Source organism: Carettochelys insculpta, chromosome 2, assembly GCF_033958435.1.
Source record: "Carettochelys insculpta isolate YL-2023 chromosome 2, ASM3395843v1, whole genome shotgun sequence".
NCBI classification, from domain to species: domain Eukaryota; kingdom Metazoa; phylum Chordata; order Testudines; family Carettochelyidae; genus Carettochelys; species Carettochelys insculpta.
This window is the reverse complement of record NC_134138.1, coordinates 111,086,500-111,101,717: the sequence shown is the minus strand read 5'-3', so window position 1 is coordinate 111,101,717 and position 15,218 is coordinate 111,086,500. Positions and strand designations below refer to the sequence as shown.

Sequence of the window (15,218 nt, the reverse complement as noted above, 5' to 3'; positions counted from 1 at the left end):
CCCACTCAGGTAGTATGTCTTGCACAAACAAACTTTCTACAAGAAGACAAACAGTATCTGATTTACTCATATCCCTCAGGTTATAATTTCTGGTCCGCCTGTTTGCACATGAATTTTGTCATACAAATAAAATACATCTACCTGCAGTAATTTTGTTGCCACATGTTGCAATGTGATCAGCTGTGGCCTTGTTCTGAGCCCATCCCCATTAAACTTGTTGTATGTAAAAGAAAGGAAACCCCAGAATGCTCTTTTTTTCAGGAGTTTTGTGCCATGTAGAAGTTAAAATCCTTGGCTGAAGCGGCAAAGTACAGACAGAACACGTAGAAAAGCACATATCGTGGTGTATAGTCTGATCCACTCCTGACTCTACTGAAGCCAGTCAAAGTTTTGCCAATGACTTCAATACTTGTTTCCATTTTCCCATCCTGATCCCAAATGAATAATCACTCTGGAGGCTGTTTTCATGCATTTTTTTCTTTTAAAAAGTTACCTGTGGCTGACTGCTGAAGAACTCTCCAAACTTACTGATTTACTACTCTTCATTGGAAACTAGCTTGATTTTGCAACATGTGTTCTGCATCAAGTCATATTATTTGTCAATAGATGTGGAAGCTACTCCCTTTAAGGGTTGTAGAACTGTGCTGTGTGTCACTTTGGGTAGACAGACTCAAGATAGTGCACTGAATATATCAGTAGATGCTATGGCACGGCTGAAGCTTGGACCCAGGAAGGTCAGCCACAGTGACTTGGTTCTGGTAGACAGCCCGAGCCAAGATCAGGGCTGCAACTTCAAGCTGAGCTAGTGAGAATCTACCCACACTGGAAAACACAGCTGCAATATAAACATGCGCTGCACCTTCCACATAGTGCACTGGTGCACATTAGAATGCAGCCCAACTTTGAAAAGATGGCTTGAGTGCACTGTTTGCCATTTTACTAAGGTCTGGGCCCTTTGCTAAGAGAGGGGGGTATGTGTCAGACAGAGGGCAAAATGTTTCTCTCAAGCTGATCTTTAAGTATAACTGGCACAAGAGAACATCAAGGACAGTCCTTTTCTAAGAGGGAAATGCAATTTTCTAGTTCAGAAGAAACTGGGGAACAGATTGAGAGAGCAGAGTAGTGAGCTGGGAAATATATTAGCCAACACAGCCTGGATTCAATGGGGATTTGAACATTAGAGAATTCTAACAGAGTCCAATGAACGTTCTAGTCTGTACAACAGAGTGCAGAGTTAGTTGTAATGTTATTCAAAGAGGGACAGCAGCAGAACTGGAAATACAGCTCCAAATCTTTTTATGGTTTTTAGAAATGGCAAGTAGCGACACTGATGATAAAGCAGGGTTATCACCTACAGCATAAGCACTGAGATGATTTGATGGCATTGATAAATTACAGTTGCAAACATTTTATAGCAAACTTCAGCTATTTCCAAACACTTTTAGATTTTAAAATCTAAAAATTCACATAGTCCCAGTGCAAGCTAAATATGAGAACACAGTTCTGGTGCAAGATAGATTAGTTTTCTTAAAGACATTTGGGGAGAGAACATATTCTATGGATTTTGCATGAAATGACTAACTCAAGATGAGTGAAAGAAAGCAGCATTGTTTCAATGCTCTGTTTTTCATAGGCCTGTATTCATCTCTCATTCTTGTTGTTTGTAGGAGAGGCAGATGTGAACCAGAACAATGGGACCTCCACTAAGAGCACAGCGGTGACAGACTCCAAGGGCACAGCAGACTCAAAGAATGTCTGGAAGGATGCCAACCCAGCTGACACGGGTGGTCGCCCCCACTTGATCCGCCTCTTTTCCCGAGATGCCCCAGGAAGGGAGGACAACACCTTCAAAGATAGGCCCTCAGAGTCAGATGAGCTACAGACCATTCAAGAGGACAGTGCTGCAGCGTCAGAGAACTCGGATTTGATGGCTTCACAGAAACGCTCCTCTTTCCGTCACGGATCAAAAATGGCAACTGCAAGCACCATAGACCATGCTAGACATGGATCTCCAAGGCACCACAGAGACTCGGGTCTACTTGATTCGCTGGGCAGATTCTTTGGAGGTGAAAAACAAGTTCCCAGGAGGGGCTCGGGCAAGGTGAGCTCTGAGGACTAGAACAGCTACAGCAAAATAAAATACAGTTAAAAAAGGACAGGGTGGGAGAAGAGAAAGGTGAACTAAGTAACCACCATAGAGCAAGAGTTGATTTAGTTACCAGGAAGGTATTGCAGGTGTCCAATATGCTGTTTGTCTTCAATAAGAAATACAATAGCATAGCACTAAAAAATTTTATGAGCTTGCACCAGAGAATGTTTATCAGTTTCTGGGGAGAACCACTCTTCCACTGTCTGGAAATCTAACGTATTTATAAATCAGGGTGTGGCTCTGAAGACATTACTGAGAGACTTGTGAACATTATATAAGTGGTGTATTGTCTATTGAACAATTTAGAGACGCTTCAGGCTACTCTTGTTTTTTCTTTCAGGACCATTTTGTCTCAATTGTTTCTCAAAACTAACAGGCACACATGCCCCCAGACAATCCTGCACGGGGAGGGACTTACCTTCTCTAATTTCTGAGTGGTATCTTTTGTTGGCGTCTGCCTCACCATTCTGTATTGTAAAATCAGCACAACTTTGTAAGACACAAGATTGTGGTTGAGATAATTTGTCAGAAATTCTCCTGAAACATGAATTTACTGTGGTCAAGCTATTTGATTCTGATTGCATGGGATGGATGAATAATCATAATTGTACCTGCAAACATCTGTGGATTGAATACTAGGACTTTTGTGAGCTCTTAGCATTCACAATTATGACATTTAGCATAAGAAAATATCTTCAATGTGATTTAAAAAAAAACAACTCATGCAGGAAACAGAGGTGCTGAGAGGTGTAGAACATAGTTTATATTCCTACCCACTCCAGGATTAATACAGAGGTTTATAAGTATGCTGATATTTCCTTAAAGCTTTGGTTCTGTGACCTCTTGGTTCTGAGTTTAAAGTATGATTAGTCTGTTGCTGTATAGCTTGGTTTTGTGTGGGCTACAGTGATCTTGAATGGAAACTTTGCTTTAATAAAATATCAGCTGGCTGGGTAGCTAAAAATTTTCACCTGTGTGAGATTTAGTACAAAATACTCACTTTAGGAGCACTTCCTTATAATCCTTGTGTGTCGGTGAAAATCAGTGTTGCTCCCAGCAGCAGGTTATTACTTGTAGATATGCTAAATTAACTAGTAAACTAAACAGCTATAATGCCTTTTTGATATGAAGAACACTTGAAGTTTAGACCATAATAAAACCACTCTCTAAAAACTTAGTGTGATTTGATATCAAACGCACATGCAAGCTCTTACTGTACAGGCGAAGGATAGTGTCTATTGATTTTCATTAGCAATATGTCTTAGTAGGTAGGACTGAAAGGCAGGTTCTATTCCTGGATTCACCATTGATGTGTTGGATGATACTAAGTGAGTCCTTTAATATCTCTGTTTCTCCTCCTGTAAATGGGGAATCATAATGCTTGCCCACCTCGGAAAAGCTCTGTGTAAGAACAGAATATTATAATGTTCATGCAGCAGCTAATGATATAGAGTGTGCTGTTGTCTTGAGGAGAAAATTCTTTTCTTGCTATCATTGCCACAGGCATGAGTTTCTCCCAATTTGAAATGGATTACTGAATGTGACTGGCTATCTTCAACTCTTTCTATTAATGAGTAATCATAGCATTGAATGGTCTAAAAGCCAGTATATATTTGCTTTTTATAGCTCAGGGGATCAATGTAAAATAATAATAGAATCTGCACACACAAAAATAGAGGCAAGTATTAGTTTTTGTATTGCAATGAAATCAATTTTCAGTGATGGTGGCAGTGACCTAAAGTGGGTGCAAATTGTGGATTTCTGTATTTACAAGTCATTGTGAAGTCTGTATGTAGTCATGCACAGTACAATTAAGTACCTTCTCTCTTGTATCTTGCTTGATCTTCAGCACTGTTAGATTAAGGGCAGAGTGACTGGAGTGGAAAAATCTTAACAGCAAACAGTGCCTGCAGAGCAAAACAAACTATTTTAAGGACAGGAAGAAAACTGCTTTTTTAAAAGCTACTTTTAATGCTTTAAAATGCTGCCTTAGAGTTAACCTGTAAACATATAAAAACTGTTAGCATGGCCCAAGTCAATAACAATATTTGAACTAGCATCACTGACTTCTAGTGCCAAAGCATCTCATTGTTCACAGAAACAACTATGCTGCTTCATAAAAACATCTCTTAGGAATCTACTCCAGAAATCCAACAAGTTCTCCTGCCATTTGTTTCCATTAATGTTTGAGAAAGCTTAAATATGAGTGTTACATAGTCATCTTGAATCATTTAGAAAGTTTTGTGCTCCTTATCTTTGTGTATAAATAAGAGGAAACATAGATGTCTGATTCTCATTTACACTTAAAACTAAAATAAATTTAATTACTGAATTATTTAGAGAAGTAGAAAAAATATCTGCTTCACCCTGAAAGCATTTTAAAAAATGTCAAACAAACCCTCAGGCAGCTTTCCAGATTTGCTGCGCACCACAGCTGTGTCCGTACTAGACGGCAGTTGATGGCTGGTATGCAATTTTAACCACGCCAACTGCACAGCTAAAAGTGATTTATCCGCAGTCAGCTTCCATGTCCGTCCACACAGCAGAATGTTAATGGGAGCATTTCTCCTGTTGATCTTTCTGATTCCTCCCTGCTCGAGAGGATTACAGGGGTCAACATCGACTTCTGGGCGTGTCATTTTGCGCATGAGTGAAATGAAACCCTGGAAGATCAATTCCCCAGTGGGCCTGTCTTCTGCTGTATTGTGGCTGTAGCCTGCATTTAATAGATGGCAATGACAAAGGGATGTAAAATGTATTTTTGGAGTTGTGTTGTTCATGTTGCTAGAAATAGTTTTGTAACAAGCGTGCAGCTTTGTGAATTTGAGAGCTATTCTGCTGTTGTATTTCTTGTGGATTCTCCCCAACTACTGCCATGCCATGCACCACTGGGAGCATACATCTCCACTGCCCACACCCGTAAATATCGGAATGTAGAGATAACACTTGCTCTTTGTACAGACTGAGAGCTGACATTCAGGCAGAAACATTATAAATTCCTCATGGAGGCATAGTCTTCTTACACCCAGGGGTGAAAAGTACATGAGCTAATAATGTTCTCTATTGTTTAAGGAAAGGTGGGCTGGAAACAAAACAATAAACATTTTGTGGCCTCCAGGGAGCAAGTTCTTCCTACCCTGGAATTTTGGAGCTGTATTAAGGAAGGTGGGAGTTCTGGAGGAGTAAAATAAATAGACCCACTAGAATTTAAGAAGAGATTGTTTCCTTTCAATGGCAACAGCTGTGTTTGCCATTTTCTTCTTCCCTCTACCAAGTTTTTGATGAGTGAACCATATCAAAAACACACACTATTATAAAAGGAAAAAAAAGGCTAATGAAGCCCTTGTTATGTAACTACACAGGGCTTGAGTATGCCGAGCTTATGGTAAAATCACTATTGCTACTAGCAGAGAGAAGCTCAGTAAGGATGATAGAATCAAGCCCCTACATAATGATGGTACAAACATACTTGGAATACTTTTCTCAATGCAAGACTAAGTTTATCTGAGGTGTTTGTGTGTTTTCCCTTTTCATCACTATAGAACTTAGCAGGACAACATGAATTTTTACAAAACATTTTGAAATGTTACTGTGTCAGGATGTTCAAATCTCTCAATCCTCATTTGAAGTTGTGGTCACAAATACTGTTTTTGCAAAAGACTAAATCTGTAAATTACATTATCAGAATTTTATCATGAAATTGCTTGTTTTCTACCAAATCTGTGCATGCGAGGCAGCAGCTTTTATACTCCAAACTTTAATTACATTTGTATGGTACAGTGGAACATATGAAAGACACTGTGAAAAATAACCCAAGGTCAAGGCTTGATTGAAATACTGAAGTCTGTTAGTAAAGCTCCTTGTATCTCCCTTTTTGCATTACTGCACAGTAAGCACACATTTTACACAGCCAATACATGCACACTAACCTTCCATGTGCCATCTGCATGGGGTCCTGCTCCTACATTTCTTTCACAAACAAATGAAGATGCGGGCGTAAAGGGTACAGAACTAGGAGATAGGATTTCCTTTCTCAGCAGTAAATGGCGTATTTATTACATCAAGCTACTTAATACATTGGGAACTTTTTTGGTGGGGAGGGGTACTGAAAACAGTATTTGTTCACCAAGGAGTGCCCAGCAGAACTCTTTAAATAATAAGTGTACAGAGGAGTTGCTAGAATCACAGCTATTTCATTGGTTTCTTTTAAGAGAAGAAAAAGATCCTTTTATTCCATCTGTCAAAATGTAAACCTCACCCCACTATTCTTTTGTTCAAGATTCTATCACAATACACCCAGTCCACTAAAGGTCTGGAAAAATATCAGCTCAGGTCTATGCTTATTCTAATTTAAAGTTATCACAATGAGCAACAGACTTCCAAAGTACAGAAAATGCTCAGATTGTAGTTAGTTACTGTGACCTTTCTTTTATTTTAATTCCTTTGGGGGAAAATCTTCTTGTTGTGTTATCCACTGCATTTGTATACTTACCTAATGTATAAATGATGGGCTTGTAAAAAAGTTGTGATGTATTCAATGATACTTGCTTTATGGTAGCTGTAATATTAACATGATTTTGTTTTCATCTTTTGCTTTATATGTGCTTATATTCATTTATTAAAGTCACAGAGCTCTGGTGTACTAATTCATTAGTTGGTTTTTAACTATCTTAGTGTATTAACAAAATGGGGCTAGTCCCATTTTTTATTTTTACTCACTCTACACCGATACATGTGAAATGGTGGGCAAACATCGGGCTAGAAAAAGATCAAGCAGCTTAACAGTCCGGTCTCCCTAAATATATTGGATTTAACTGAGCTCAAGGAAAAAAGCAGTGTGTTGAAAAGTGTAAGTGTTTGGGAAATGTTGTGGGACTACTGGTGTGCAAGAAGACAAAGCAAGAAGTCATATTCTGAATTTACCTCAGTGATAGCAGGATTGGGTCCTTATTCAGTAGCGAGTGCCATCTCAGAACACTGGAGTGGTGGTTGTGGGAGCTTGTATGTATGCTTGGTGGAACACTCCACAGTTAAAAAATTCTCTCCCCTTGGGGAAAAAAACCAAACTAAATACAGTGAATATATAGTCAGCAAAGGAACAGACAGAATGATCTATACAAAAATTAATGCATGATGATGCTGCTTCTGGTAAGGGATTCATTCATTTGTAATTTTGGTGCCAGAACCATTTCATATTTGCACTGTAGTTGTCTGGTCCATATTTTTATATTCTAAGACAGGGCCGTTTCTTATTATCATTCATTAGATTGCACAAAACAAAATACAGGTTGAACCTCTCTAGTCCAGCACTCTTGGGACCTTACCAGTGCCAAGCGAGAGAATTTGCTGGACCATGGGAGGTCAGTATTGTCCAGCACATTACCAAGACTCCCCCTGCTTATTGGGCTCTTAGGAGACATTTAGAGGTCAACTACAACTCAATAACAGCACAGAACACAGAGTCACAACAAGTGGCCAGAAACAAACTTTGTGGGACCATGGACAAACTTGGTCACACCCATGATAAGTGGTTGTCCAGCTAGCTAAAATTATACCAGATTATGGATGTTGATGGCTGAGAGTGTGTGGATTAGAGAGGTTCATCCTGTACATATTGATGGGAACAACCTCAAACTACCTGCAATGGGAAAAGATAAGTGGTATTGTACAAAAATGCAGCAGGAGGAAACAAGGAAGGAGATGATGTGGGAGCATTGCAGCCCTATGAGAACTGCATTTTTTGTGCATATGAACCAATTAACTTGTGGTGTTAGAAGCTGCCATAATTATTACCAAGAGCAAGTACTACTTGGAAACAAGACTAAGAGGAAGAGGGACACTGAATTGATTGAAAAGATAAACATGAAGTGATAGTCTGGAAGAGTCCATTTGGCTCTACCCACCTTTACATTTAATCTGAACATGGGGTTCCTGTGCTGTCAATTGTTTACTTTTTCTCTGAAGCCCAGCAGACTCTTCTTTCCAACACAGTTCTGCCTGAACCATTGTGCACTTTAAGATCTGGCTTAGTTTGTTTTGTGGCCTGTGCTAGTACAGGGACCTTTATCTTGTGCTTTTATCACACCCTTCCAGAAACCATTATCCTCTCAGATTAATCCTTTCTTAAATAAACAAACTGACCCCTCCTAGTACGTGACTGAAACAAAGACTTTTGTGTGGTCATTCTTGTCAGGTCACAGGGATGATAGCGATAGCAACTGTGACAGGGTATTTAGTAGAGGGCTTCTGGAACTCATTCTGATGTTTTGCCAGATCCCAGGCCTCACCAACTTCAGGAAAGCAAGACTGACCTATTTGACCAGGCAAAAGCATCATCAAGCAGAGCATGAGGATATATAGGATTTTATTTTGCTAATATAACCAGGATTTGAAACATTTATATTTAAAGAAATACTCAGAACCCTATCCAGGGCAGCAGTAATCTTCCTATAAGGTGAACAAAATTATGTACAAAAAGGGAAAAATATCACCCCCTGCAAAGGGCTTGAGCACAAATTAACCCAACTCAAGATCAAATGATGCAAAAGCTTTCTTATGCAGGGGTGCATTTCACCCACTATGCACTGGCAGGCATCGTTCAGTACGCTCTTTGCGGCTTAATGCAGCCATGCATGTGTCCTAGTCCTGTCGTATTTTATACTATAGTGGCCCTGATTTGTATTTTCTACTCACTGGTCCAGCTGACCCTGTGCCACTTCATTATTAGCTACAAGTTCCACTTTTATAATCCATCCTTCCTCCATGAAATGCCACAGCACCTTACATCTCTGGATCTAGAAGTTCTTCATAAATAAGAATGACCTTAACCTGCAGCACTCAGAGGTAAATATTATCCATTTTGCAGATGAAGAAAACTCAGAGGTTAAATGATTCGGCCACATGTCTCTCCACAAAACTACAAAATTCTAGGCCTCAACCAGCCCCTCTTTAGTCACTCTCCAGTCAGAATTTTTTTCCCCAGAACTATCCAGTTTTCTTTAACTCTTATCAGAACCTCCCTATTGGTGCAAGTGTTCTTAGCACAAGCAATTTGACGATGGTGAAATACTGTTAGAGAGACAGAATCCCTAACTGTTTAACAAGTCTCTTCTCTCTATTTCCCCTCCTTCGTTTACAGTGGGGCCTGTTTTCTCCTTTACCACTTGCCATAATGTACTTTTAGCCTGAGCACTTGTCTCCACCATTAACAAGATGGACTCTAGGTTGGGATTCTGATTTAGTCATTTTCACGTGTTTCTCTTCCCTCATCATAAATCTAGTAAACACAATAGAAAATGATTTAATTTTCCAAGCTTGAAATCTGTTCCTTCAAAGGAGAGATTAAATCCATGTTTAATATGCCATGCAGTATTCCTCCTTCCTTACCACCCCTGTTGTCTGAAAGTCCAAAAAAGCTAACCTCCACAAACTGGCACATACACCTGCCTAACATCTCTGTATTGCTGTTAGCAGTTGGTAACACACCATAATTATCTGTTTAATTTCACTTTCTCAAAGAATGTTTCACTGTTCCCTCTGAAATGCACAATTATCTGTAAAAGTGCACAACTACCACCTTATAAAGTTTAAAACATTTGTCCACCTTCACCATATATCGATAGCCATCATAAAACTGTCTGACATAAATACATGCCAGTCATCCTACTCATAATACTTTTTCCATTCTTAATTTTCCTCTATAATGTCTTCATTCTTTGGTCCAAGTGAGTAAATCACATTTAACTCGATGGCAACAGACGCAGACTCTCAGTGACATCCCATACCTGAAACCTCAGGCATCACTAACCTACTTTATTTTACAGCTTATTAATCACTGTCCCATAGCATTCTGTTTGTCACAAAAACAAATCAAGAGGACTTTCTATCATGGTCTATTCTAACTGCATTTCCCCTCTCCGATTTCCTTGTCTAGTTGATGGGTGTTATACAGACTATAATCACGCAGAAGCATAAGGAAACAGTGAATGTAAAAGCTGGAAGACAGTAGAGACAGCATTATAGCTGTATCTAAGCAAATACATAATATTGGACATCTGATGTTTGCAAGTATCTCTGTACTCACAACAAAGCTCCCCCTTCCCTGCAAAAGGCACAATACCTGCGGGGCAGGTAAAAGAATAAGTAATTTCTCACCATTGTTTTTCAACCCCCCTAAAACCACATGGATAGTAGAAAACAAGCCTAGGTGAAATCAACAGGTTAATTAGCTGATATGGTTGGGGGGCAGGAGGAGGAAGAGAGGCTTTGATAGCATTTTCTTGGTGTCAGGTTCAACTCTCAAATGTTTGCTGGTTGGGGGACAAAATGAATGATTGAACATCCATAACAAATTAGCACTGTCCCAAGCAGCAATGTTCAGATGGCTCACAAGGCAAATATTTACAACCACCTTCACGTGTGGTGTCCCACATAATCCTCAATGCACTATAGAACAAACACAGAGGAAAATGTAACACAGGATCATCGCTATGCCACCTTGTGGCAGTCACTTATCTGATTCAGTCTCCTCATCTATAAACTGGGATAATATCTTGCTTGTACGCTTTGCTGGTGATTTGAGGGGCTCAGTGAGTTCATATTTCTAAAGTGGAAGATGAAATAAATCATATAATTGTTAACTTTTGTATTAGTTTCAGAACAGCAGGTGGAGAAGAGAGAAGTATCCTGTCCACAACTACAATGCTTGCCTGTAGTGTCTTCACTGGATTGCTGTCAAAGGGCAAGCCACAAAAATTTGTGGAGTGTCTAAAATAGTAATTGTTACGATGTTAGCTAACAATAGGCAATCAAGGTCAGTTAAAAATGGGAGTACAATCTCTTGTTTAAATATACCTTTATTTCTGCAATACTGATATGTAAAGCGATAGTCACGATATGCATTTGAGAAAAAAAAGAGTTCAGCCTTATCTAAAATCAATACCATTCCACTGTTTGTTCAGTGTGGAGACTAAATAATATTGCGGGGGGGGAAAGCTCTTGAAATACAGTTCCAACTTTCTACTCTTTGCGACCAACATGAATGCTGAGCCCGCTGTCACCTATGCCCCAGCCTTGAGGTGGCAGCAAATTTTTAGTGCTGCTAAGAAAGCCTGGGCCCTATTTTTCAGGAATGAAATACATGTTCTTATCAAAAAACAGTGCATGTTTACTCAGCATGCCCATCCCTGAATTCACATATACCAAGTGAGTATCTCTAGCCTGCTTTCATCCACCAGGCAAACATGAGTTTTTCAACATAATGACTAAGGTACTCGGGTTTTACCCCAAGTGCATACTATACTTTTTACTTTTTTCCCCACCAAAGTTCGTGCATATGCCCAATTCCTCTCTGTAATGTCTATTCAGAAATGAAGGATTCGCCTCAGACTAAAATGCCAATATTCAAATCTGGGTCTGAAGTTTCCTCTGGAGAGTTTGAATCCAGGGTTTATTTTATCAGAGAGCTAAGATGTAATACAAAGTTAGAAGCCAGCTTACCTAGGCCATGTCTACACTAGCCAAAAACTTCGAAATTGCCATGCAAATGGCCATTTCAAAGTTTACTAATGAAGCACAAATACATATTCAGCACCTCATTAGCATGCGGGCGGCCGCTGCACTTCGAAATTGACGCAGCTCGCCACCACGCGGTTTATCCAGATGGGGCTCCTTTTTGAAAGGACCCCGGCTACTTCGAAGTCCCCTTATTCCTATGAGCAGATATGTAATATGTATTTCAGAGCTTCATTAGTAAACTTCGAAATGGCCATTTGCATGGCCATTTCCAAGTTTTTGGCTAGTGTAGACATAGCCCTAAAGTTCAGAAGTGTTCAGATCTGAGATTTCAATTCAGACTTATCACTAGCAATGCTCTATAGGAGTACACACAGAATTGATTATATGCAAGGGTAAAAACACAGACTCTGACTCAATCACAATATTTTATAGTCTTTCAACAAAGATGGAATCTTGACTAATATATATTTCTGGATCAGAAAGAACTGTGGGCTTTTATTTTCCCCCAGATGCACAAACCACTCACCTTAAGCAAGCAGAAAAATTATTTGAATTCATTGCAGTGCTTGATTAAAAACAGAAAAAGACTAACAACTTGTTGTCTGCAAGGTTATTACCGCCTCCAGCACAGCTACTGAAAGCGTTCTTAATAGTGGGTAAACCATTTTCTTAATCATGGACATTCCCTGCCAAATTTTTTCCTGATCTTCCAAGGAAACATTCATGCTTCGATAAAACAAATTAAAATGATAGAACATTTTTAATGAATATTGTAAAACATTTCCCAAAAGATACTAATATCAAAGATGGGCAGCAGTCATCACCTGGCTTCTGTAATGCTTCTTATCATAACAAGTGTGGTAACCCCACTGATCCCTTTCATTAAAGCTATTCTACTTTTAGTAACAAACTCAAGTGGACACATGCCTTTTTTGATGGCTATTTAGGAACTGTCTTACCCTATATATTTGTATTGTGCCTAACACAGTGAATTCAAATGTTGGGGTCTCTAGATTCTACTTTAATATAAACAATATTCTTTTTTAAAAAAAAACCTATATAATATGTATAGCTCTATTTAAGAAGGATATTGTAGCTTTTTATACTGCAGTAAAGTCTTGCTCAGGATTTAAGCCTAATTTCAGAAAACTAATGGGGGGTGTCTTTATTTAAATTAATAATACCACACATTATCAAGAGAACATCCTTAAACCTCTTTGGCAAAAAAGTTACTTATTAAACTGCCAATTGCAGGGGCAGAAGATTGTGAAGCTAAATGCTCAGTTAAATAACAGCAAATAATTGTTGCTATCTGTTTGATGATATAAAATGAGCTGCAAGTATCAATTCAGCTTCTTGTGGGCATATATCATCTTCACAACTTGAGTCCTTTTCAAGCTTTTTTTTCCCCTCTTTAAAAACAGTCTAATACCAATAAAATTATTTTAAAGCATTTTCTTGTGAAAAGAACCCTGTCATGCAAATTTGGCCTGAAATTTAGCATTTTTAAAAGATACTTCAAAACTTTTACAGGTAATTGAAAGACTTCCAGGAGTATTTTTGGTTTCCTTTAATTCCAAAGTAACGTGCATCTGATGAAGCAGGTCTTTGCCCACAAAAGCTTACGCTCCAAAATATCTGTTAGTCTACAAGGTGCCAAAAGACTTCTTGTTGTTCTCGAAGATACAGACTAACATGGCTACACCTCTGAAAATTATCCGTCAGTGTTCAAAGTGCAAACAGTGATACTGTGCTGATGCCTGAGAGCTATCAAGTGAAATTTCTAGGAAATTGACTAGTCTGCAGTTCACAGATTCCAAGGCCAGAAGGGATCATTGTAATCATCTGATTTGCTCTCTCAAGTATAGGCCATAGAGTTTTCATGAGATAATTCCTAGAGCATATCACTTCAAAAAACATCCAGTGTTCAGTTAAAAACTGTCAGTGACAGAGAATACAACGCTACTCTTGGTACACCGTCATTTCAGTGGTTAATTACCCTCATTGGTAAAATGCATGCATCATTTTCAGTCAATCTGTCTAGTTTCAACTTCCAGCCATTGGTTCTTATTATAAATTTCTCTGCTAGATCAAGGAGCCCATTTTCAAATATTGTTACTCCATAAGTACCTACAAACTGTAATCAAATTAACACTTGACCTTCTCTTTGTCATACTACATAGACGGCTCCCTGAGTCTAAGGCTGTGTCTACTCTGCATTTTTTAGCCCCAATTATACCCTCTTCAGTCTCACAAGGTTGAGATAAGTTTAAAAAAAAAATCACAAAGCTGCAGCATTGCAAAGTGCAGTGTTCTCATGTACAGCCACCCTTGTTCCCAGGCACAGCACTGCCAAAAGGAACCTTCAACATGAGCCGCTAGTAGGTGCACTTCATTCACACACTGTCATTTTTTACCTTAAAGGGTAAGGTGGGACAACAAAAGACATTTGCAGAGCTGGAGTTGTTATTTTGGGGGAAATGCCCTCTTATCTCAACTTTTCATGCCTGGCGGTGTGAATACTCTGCATCATTTTTCTTTTTCAGAAAAAAGGTTTTTTACTGGGGGGGGGACCCAAAAGCGTAGAAATGCCCTAACACAAGACCAGGCTCAGAGGGGAAATGATTCTAGTGGCTTTTCCCTGAGCCTTCCCCAATTGATCAACATCCTTCTTGAATTGTGGCATTATTCCAGCAAAAGCCTTGCAAAAAAGTCCAGCAAAAAGTGCCAAATACAGAGATAACCTAACTGCTCTATTTCTACTCAAGATTACTACAGTCTTGCACAGAGAGAACATGTTCAACTGATTTTATTCCACAAGTCCCGATCTTTTATTCATTATTACTGCTTCCCAGGGTACAACTCCCCCAGCCTGTAAATATGGACTGCATTCATAATTGTATACACTTATCAGTATTAAAAAAACCTAGTTTGTTTGCACCCAGTTTAATAAGAATAACTAGTTCACTTTCACCTTCTACTTGGAGAAAATTGAAACAAATGATATAAGTTGTGAAAAGTAAATTAGATTTCAAAAATGATTCCAGTTTTCCTCATCTAGAGTCCATATATGTTATTTATAAAAAAAAAAGTTAACAATTGTTTTAAAGTGTATTTAAACCTCATAGTCTCATCTTAATCTTAAGAATATTATTACTACTAATACATTTTCATATTTACTGATAAATAATGGCACTTAATGTAGTATGTTCTTATAGGAGCACTCCTATTACAGAAAGATTTTAAAACGCACAATGACAGATAATTCCCATTAAAAGATTTTATGTTTGAAAATATACTTTGTTGAAATGCATGAGTAGATAACTGCAGGATCCAGCATCATATTTGTACCATATGAAATCAGACAAATATTTTGTGGTATATGTTTTTGTACCACCACTTACATGCCTGAGACTGTTTATGCAAAAATAACCACAAAAGGATGACAAGTGCTAATAAGCATAATATTAATTTCTCCATAAAGTATTAAATAAGACAGTGAAATGGATGTCATATGTATACTAACAGATTATGGCTTTTAAATCAGCATAAA

The 15,218-nt window shown here is 38.6% G+C and overlaps 1 protein-coding gene across 2 annotated transcripts in view; it reads left to right on the top strand.

The window, feature by feature from the left end:
• Positions 1-15,218, top strand: part of MBP (myelin basic protein) — a 174,502-nt gene that overhangs the window by 138,664 nt on the left and 20,620 nt on the right. For both annotated transcript variants that reach the window (XM_074987536.1, XM_074987537.1), the window contains exon 4: positions 1,668-2,101. In XM_074987536.1, coding sequence (XP_074843637.1) covers positions 1,668-2,101 — 434 coding nt within the window. The remainder of the gene's footprint in view (positions 1-1,667; positions 2,102-15,218) is intronic.